The 8,520-nt window shown below is 47.2% G+C and overlaps 1 protein-coding gene across 1 annotated transcript in view; it reads left to right on the forward strand.

The window, feature by feature from the left end:
• Nucleotides 1-4,112: 4,112 nt before the first annotated feature.
• Nucleotides 4,113-8,520, forward strand: part of RPL39 (ribosomal protein L39) — a 6,212-nt gene continuing 1,804 nt past the window's right edge. Inside the window, exons 1-2 of the mRNA XM_017511240.2 lie at nucleotides 4,113-4,400; nucleotides 6,474-6,577. Of these exons, the coding sequence (XP_017366729.1) occupies nucleotides 4,398-4,400; nucleotides 6,474-6,577 (107 nt within the window). The 5' untranslated portion in view covers nucleotides 4,113-4,397. The remainder of the gene's footprint in view (nucleotides 4,401-6,473; nucleotides 6,578-8,520) is intronic.

Below are 8,520 nucleotides of genomic sequence, written 5' to 3' on the forward strand. Positions count from 1 at the left end.
CACTTTGGGAGGCCAAGGCGGTTGGATCACTTGAGGTCAGAAGTTTGAGACCAGCCTGGCCAACATGCTGAAACTCCGACTCTGAAAACCCGTCTCTACTAAAAATATGAAAATTAGCTGGGTGTGATGGCGGGTGCCTGTAATCCCAACCACTCAGGAGGCTGAGGCAGGAAATCGCTTGAACCCGGGAGGTGGAGGTTGCAGTGAGCGGAGATCATGCCACTGCACTCCAGCCTAGGTGACAGAGCGAGACTCTAAAAAAAAATAAAGGAAAAAAAAAGAAGAAGTCTACAAATTGTTGGTCCCCAGAATAAATCTCAGACTCCTGGGCTGGCTCCGGGAAGTGCTGAATACCTGTTCTCAGCCTCTACACCTTTGCAAACATAATCGTCCCTCGGTATCCAAGAAGGATTGGTTCCAGGATCACTTTATTTTAAGACAAAGTTTAGCTCTTGTTGCCCAGGCTGGAGCGCAATGGTGCAATCTTGGCTCACCACAACCTCTGCCTCTCAGGTTCAAGCGATTCTCCTGTTTCAGCCTCCTGAGTAGCTGGGATTACAGGCATGTGCCACCACATCCGGCTAATGTTTTTATATATATTTTAGTAGAGATAAGGTTTCTCCATGTTGGTCAGGCTGGTCTCAAACTCCCGACCTCAGGTGATCCACCCACCTCAGCCTCCCAAAGTGCTGGTATTACAGGTGTGAGCCACCATGCCCAGTCCCAGGATCCCTTTGATACCAAAATCCACTGATATCAAAGTCCTGTATATAAAATGATGTAATATTTGCATATAACCTACACACATCCTCCTATATACTTTAAATCCAACTCTTGCTTACTTATAACACCTAATGTGTAAATGTTATGTAAATAGTTGTTATACTGTATTGTTTTTCATTTGTATTTATTTTTAGACATAGGGTCTCACTAATGTAGTAGGAGGATGGACTTGAACTCCTCGGATCAAGTAATCCTCCTGTTGCAGCCTCCCAAGTAGCTAGGACTATAGGTGCATGCTGCCACACCTGTCTATATTTGTATTATTTTTTATTGCTGTATCACTTTTTCCAACATTTTATTTTTGAGACAGGGTCTCACTCTGTTGCCCAGGCTGGAGTGTGGTGGTGCAATCTCAGCTCACTGCAACCTCCGCCTCCTGGGTTCAAGCAATTTACTGCCTCAGCCTCCTGAATAGCTGGGATCACAGGCGTGTGCCACCATTCCCAGCTAATGTTTGTATGTTAGTAGAGACCTGGTTCCACCATGTTGGCCAGGCTGGCCTTGAACTCCTGCACTCAAGCAATCAGCCCACCATAGCCTCCCAAAGTGCTGGGATTACAGGTGCGAGCCACCATGCCTGACCATTTTTCCAAATGTATATTTTTTAACTTGGATTTTTATTGCTTATTGGTTTAACAGCAAGCATTTTCTTTCTGGTGATCAGAAGCAGCAGCAAATAAGTCTTTTTTTTTTTTTTTGAGACAGAGTTTCACTCTTATTACCCAGGCTGGAGTGCAATGGCGCGATCTCGGCTCACCGCAATCTTCGGCTCACCGCAATCTCCGCCTCCCGGGTTCAGACAATTCTCCTGCCTCAGCCTCCTGAGTAGCCAGGACTACAGGCACGCGCCACCATGCCCAGCTGATTTTTTTGTATTTTTAGTAGAGACGGGGTTTCACCATGTTGACCAGGATGGTCTCGATCTCTTGACCTCGTGATCCACCCGCCTCGGCCTCCCAAAGTGCTGGGATTACAGGCTTGAGCCACTGCGCCCGGCCCCAAGCAAATAAGTCTTTAAGTACTTATATCAATCATCCTTTTAGTACTTACTGTTTTATAGAGCACTTCTTCCTCGTTTTCCTTCTACCTTTCATGCCACCCCTTCTCAGTTTTTTTTTTTGAGACAGGGTCTCACTGTGTTGCCCAGGCTGGAGTGCAGTGGCACAATCATGGCTTACTGCAGCCTTGACCTCCTGGGCTCAAACGATCCTCCCTTCTCACCTTCCAAGCAGCTGGGGCTAATACAAAATTAGCTGAGCGTGCTGGTGCGTGCCTGTAATCCCAGCTACTCCGGAGGCTGAGGTGGGAGAATCGCTTGAACCCAGGAGGCGGAGGTTGTAGTGAGCCAAGATCACTCCACTGCACTCCAGCCTGGGCAACAGAGCAAGATTCCGTCTAAAAACAAAAACAAATACAAAAAACAAAACAAAACAAGTAGCTGGGGCTACAGGCACATGCCACCACACCCATTGACTCAATTTTGTATTTTTTTGTAGAGATGGAGTCTCACTATGTTGTCCAGGCTGGTCTAAAACTCCTGGCCTCAACTCATCCTCCTGCCTCAGCCTCCCAAAATGGTGGGATTACAGGTGTTAGCCACTGCACCTGGCCCCTGCTTTGCTTTTCTTGATGACACCACGTTCTGATGTGCCATGTAATTTATATATTTGTTGTCTAACTCCCCACTATAATTAAACTAAATGAGGGCAGAGATTTTTTTTAGACCTTTGAATTTCTATTTATTTATGTATTTATTTATTTGGAGACAGAGTCTTGCTCTATTGCCCAGGCTGGAGTGCAAGTGTGGTTTCAGCTCACTGCAACCTTCACCTCCCAAGTAACTAGGATTACAGGCACGTGCCACCACGCATGGCTAATTTTTGTATTTTTAGTAGAGATGGGGTTTCACCATATTGGCCAGGCTGGTCTCGAACTCCTGACCTCGTGATCCACCCACCTCAGCCTCCCAAAGTGCTGGGATAATAGGCATGAGCCACCGCGCCCAGTCGAATTCTTATTATTTTGAAATAATAAGATTCACAAGAAGTTGCAAAGAAGGGGACCGAGAGGCCCTGTGTACACTTTATCTAGTCTTCCCCAGTGTTAGCATTTTGCATAACTGTACAATATCACGACCAGGAAATTCACATTGGCACAGTCCACAGAGCTTATTCAGATTTCATCAGTTATACATGTTCTCATCGGGGCAGGGGTGGGCAAGGGGGAGTTGTATAGAATTATTTTTCTTTTTTTTTTTGAGTCAGAGTCTCACTCTGTCACCCAGGCTGGGGTGCAGTGATGGGATCTCTGCTCATTGCAACCTTCACCTCCCGGTTCAAGCAACTCCCCCGGTCTCAGCCTGCCAAGCAGCTTGGACTACTGGCGCATGCCACCACGCATGGCTAATTTTTGTATTTTTAATAGAGACGGGGTTTCACCATGTTGGTCAGGCTGGTCTCGAACTCCTGACCTCGTGATCCGCCTGCTTTGGTCTCCTAAAGTGCTGAGATTACAGGCGTGAGCCACCGCTCCTGGCAAATTCTATCATACGTGTAGCTTTGTGTAATTCCCACCACACACACAAAAATCCAGAACCATACCAACACCACAAGACTCTACGTGGGGAGGGATTTTTGGTCAGATTTGTTTGCTCCTGTGCCCCCAGCACAAAGACCAGAACCTGACAGAATAGGTCCTCAAAATCTGTGGAGTTGAAAAGGCAGTAGAGGATAGTGGAGACAGCACAGACTCTGAGGCCTGGACCACCTGAGTCTGGGTACTGGCTGTGCAACCCAGTAGCTGTGTGACCTTGGGGACACAACTTAAACCTGTCCCTGCCAGTTTCCTCTTCTGTAAAATGAGGATAATTAACCGTACTTAAACTTTGTAGTGTTGAGGATTCAAAGAGTCACTGGTAAGACATGTTAAACACACAGTGAGGTATGAATTAATACACGCAGACACGTAGTAACTATCAATTCCCATAAGCAGCGGCCACTGTTACTTTCATCCTTTTACATCACAACAGAACAGATAGTGCTAGGAGCCACAAGAAAGGTGAAAATTAACTATTACAACATTGTTGAACGGCTGACGGTCCCTTCCTACACTTCCCAGGCAGGTCGAAATGACTCGTAGCCCTCTGGGAAAAGGGCACTTGCTCTCCGCCTGCCCAGCCCCGACTGTGCGTTCCCAATCCCCGGCGCCCGGAGATGACGGACGCTTCCCTCGCCCTCCCTTAGGGTTAGTCCCGCCCAATCTGCTCTTTCGCTTTTTGGAAGGGCTTCTGCTTTGGCATTTATCACGGGCTGTCCGCCTCACTTACGAAGCAGGGTGCCCCTAGCACACTGCCGGGCCCCAGGGGGAACCCACTTGGGGAAGTGAAACAAAGCGAATTGCGTGTGGCAGGAAGCAGCGCGCTTTCCCACGGCGCCACGGGAGCGCACGGGAGCGCACGGATAGACTGATAGGCGCTGGGAAGAGGCGGTCGGCGCGCCGCGTCACCTTCCAAGCTCCGCCCGCCAGAAGCGCCTTCTAAGCTCGTTCTTCCGGTTGCCTTCTTCCTCTCTTCCTTTCTCCGCCATCGTGGTGTGTGCATTACTCCGTTTCTCGCCATGGTAAGTCCATCGGCCCCCATCGGCCCCGGGGTAGGTTCCCAAGACTGGAGGCCTCCGCCACGAAATGCCTGGGCCGCGCACCGCGTGGAGGGGCAGGAGCCTTTTAAAGTCTTTCACAAGAAAAGGTCGAGTTCGGCCACTGTTATCTTCGTGGCCTGGAGGGAAGCTAGCGAGCCAGCAAGCAACCTGGAGAGGGACGGACTGCGCTGCGGCCGCGGATTCGAGGGGGCTCTTTGTTCGCCAGGCCGCTGCCGAGACGGGCAGGGATTCCGCTTTCCCTTCGCTTGTAGCGATCTCTGGTTCTGGAGGCGGGGTGTAGTGGATGGCAGCCGCCCCCGAAATCGTGGGCTGCCCGACCGTGGCTCGCGCATCGTGGAGGGTAATCAGGAGAGTAATATGGGCTACTGGTTTTCGAATAGGGTTGAACTTGGCGTGGAGAAGCGAACCACATGTTTAGATCCCAGGACTTTTGTTTACAGGACGTTTATTCGGAGACTAGAGCATCACCCCGTGGAAGCGCCTAGGACAAGGGGTATTTTGTGAACGTGTACGTCATCCAGGCCTTCTTAGTAAATACCAGCAGCGGACCAGTCACTGTTTCACTGGGAAATATAAAATGTTGATTGATTTCTAGATATGGAGGCGATAAGTACTAGTATTTTATAGTTTGTTATTTGACAGAATTTACAACTACTGTGGACGGGGAGAAGGGGGTATAATCTTTGTCTCCCTTGTATTGGCTCCAATTATTATGCAAGGGTATGTTCGTCGAGGTTGGCCACGCATTAAACGTGTATCCGTGCCATTTTTGCAAGATTATTCTGTAAATTTGGGGAAGTATTGGGGTTGGCCTTCTATGACTGAAGGTCTTTATGAAAGCCAGAAGATGCCAACTAGAAATTGAGACAGTCATCCTTGGAAAAGTAAAAGTAACATTTCATTTATTTTTAAATTTAAAAGTTTATTTTTTTGGCTAGTGAAATTTAGCAGTGGGGCTAGAGTTACGATTAATATGGAAATGGCGAGTGAGATCTTCTGAATGTCAGGGACTTTGCCTAAGTCTTAATTAGCCTCCCGATGACACTTGAAAATTATGTACCCTATTTTACAAAGTACAGCACTGAGACTTGTTGACTTGCAAGTGGTAGGTGGTTCTGTTTCACTCAAAGCTGTGTTCTTCCCAGGAAGCCAAGTTAGCCATTCCCAGTGTGGTCTGAGTCCTTGGGAGGACCACCTGGTAAACTGGAAGGTAGCCTCTGGCTGTGGAACAGAGAGGACCTGGGTTTGAATCCTGGTTCTGCACATTGATGCTCCGATTTTCTGCATGTTTCTTTTTTCTTTTTTTTTTTTTGAGACGGTGTCTTGTTCTGTTGCCCAAGCCTGGAGTGCAGTGGCACACTCTAGGCTCACAGCAACCTCCACCTCCAGTGTTCAAGCAATTCTCCTGCCTCAGCCTCCCAAGTAGCTGGGATTACAGGTGTGTACCACCTGGCTAATTTTTGTATTTTTAAGTAGAGACCAGGTTTCACCATGTTGGTCAGGCTGGTCTTAAACCCCTGACCTCATGATCTGCCCAGCTTCTGCATGTTTCTTAACCTCCTGATTCTACTTATTATTTTTTGAGACAAAGTCTCTCTCTGTCGCCCAGGCTGGAGTGCAGTGGTGCAGTCTCTGCTCACTACAACCTCTGCTTCCCAGGTTCAAGTGATTCTCCTGCCTCAGCCTCCCGAGTAACTGGGACTACAGGTGTGCACTACCACACCCAGCTAATTTTTGTATTTTTAGTAGAGATATGTTGGCCAGCATGGTCTCTTGACCTCATGAGTGCTGGGATTATAGGCGTGACTTACCGCACCCACCCTCCTTCTACTTATTTTTATTTGAACGGTGGAAACTGATATCTGCCTCCAGAGAAGTTGTAAGGGTCAGAGGCTTGTCTTGGTGGCTTAGCATTGAGAAGATTTGGGGACCGGGGTATGTGTTAAGCACTCAAATATTGGTTCGAAGGAGTTGTTTGAATCATTTGGGCATGCTGTAATATCATTGTCTAAACTGATTGCATTTTCTTCCCAGTCTTCTCACAAGACTTTCAGGATTAAGCGATTCCTGGCCAAGAAACAAAAGCAAAATCGTCCCATTCCCCAGTGGATTCGGATGAAAACTGGTAATAAAATCAGGTAAGACCCTCCATCATACTGCTTGTATTTTGTGAAATGTAAGAGGCGCTGTGCCTGGCCAAGGTTACTTTTTGAGTATAAATACATGATTAAAATTACATGCTATCCAATCCATCCTCTGACATCAATCTCAAATCCTTTTTAAAAACATACTATGTCAGGCGTGACGGCTCACCCCTGTAATCCCAGCACTTTAGGAGGCTGAGGTGGCTGGATCACAAGGTCAACAGTTTGAGACCAGCCAGGGCAACATGGAGAAACGCCGTCTCTACTAAAAATACAAAAATTAGGCACGGTGGCATACACCTGAAATCCCAACTACTGGGGAGGCTGAGGCAGGAAAATTGCTTCAACCCGGGAGGCAGAGGTTGCAGTGAGCTGAGATCGCACCACTGAACTGTATGTAGCCTGAGCGACAGAGCAAGACTTTCCGTCTCAAACAAACACATTTCTTTTGTTTCTGTACTGCATCCAACCCAAAGCTGGGCTTAGGGGCAGACACTTTTCCAGTACTTGTTAATTTCCTGGCCATCTTCAGTCTGAGCTAGGTTATAAGGTGGAAGGCTGTCTTATACACATCCTGGGGGGGAAGACCTAGTCAGTGTTTTTCGGCTTTTTGGTGGGTTTTTGTTTTTTGAGACAGGATCTTGTTCTGTCTTATTATTTTATATATATATGTGTATAGGTATTATTATTTTTTTTTTAAAGACAGGGTTTCACCATGTTGGTCAGGCTGGTCTTGAACTCCCGACCTCAGGTGATCCGCCCACCTTGGCCTCCAAAGTGGATTACAGGCTTGAGCCACCACACCCAGCCTTGTTCTGTTTTATATGCTGCGTTGGCACTATCACTGCAGCCTCTGCCTACCAGAGTTGCTCATTGCAGCCTTTACATACCAGGCTCAAGTGACCCTCCCACCTCAGCCCTCTGAGTAGTTGGGGCTACAGGCACATGCCACTACACCTGGCTAATTTTTAAATTTTTTGTAGAGGTGGAGTCTCTATGCTGCCCAGGCTGGCCTTGAACTGAGCTCAAGCAATCCTGTCTCAGCCTACCAAAGTGCAGAGGATTACAGGTGTGAACCATCGCACCTAGCCCAGTTTTTAACATTTTTCTCTTTTCTAAAGAGAGACTGGAAAACCGCTGTCTACTGCAGAAGTACTTGAATTGATTATTTCAAGGGAAAAACATTAGAATTGCTACGAAGGACCTCCAAGTGTCAGCTAGACTAACTCCAGGGAAAGCACCTTTTTCAGCCCATCGATCTTTGGACCTGATGGGCCTTGGGACAGGTCTTAAAAGGAGGAAAATTAAGCATCAAAAATCAGTGAGAGATGTCCAAGGTTCAGCAGTCGTGCTCTCTCACCCAGGCTGAGTGCAGTGGTGTGACCCTCACGCAGTCTGAGTAGCTGGGAATGCAGGCCCAAGCTGACACTAGGATGAGCCTAGTAATTGGGTCTCTCTTGAAAGACACTGAAAGCTCAAGAGTTTCTAGTTAGAAGTAGGCACTCTTTTTTTTTTAAATTTATTTTTAAAAAGGCTAGTCAAGTGAAGCAGTGGGAGTGGAGAAGGAACAAAGAAATCTGTAACTGGTTGTGATCAATTAGTTGTAAACACTGCTGCACTCGGACCAGCCAGAACTAGGCACTCTTGAAACTAGTTAGAACTTGATTTGACTTGTATGGCAAACCTAGTGGGATTGGTTTGCTAAGAAGACTTAGGTGTGGCTTGTTAGGGCTGAAGTTGAGGGCCCATTTCCTTAGTTCATTTAGCCAGTTAGATGTGAAAATTGTCACCCATTGTAATGTTACGAGTTAATTGCTTACCTTTTGTTCACGGATACTAAACACTGTCCTTTATTATTTGATCCATCTACATGAACATTGTTTTCTATGTGTCCGGCCTGACTGGTGGGACCTGCTTTATAGGTTGTGGAGAATGAA

Source organism: Cebus imitator, unplaced genomic scaffold, assembly GCF_001604975.1.
Source record: "Cebus imitator isolate Cc_AM_T3 unplaced genomic scaffold, Cebus_imitator-1.0 Scaffold445, whole genome shotgun sequence".
Lineage (NCBI taxonomy): Eukaryota > Metazoa > Chordata > Mammalia > Primates > Cebidae > Cebus > Cebus imitator.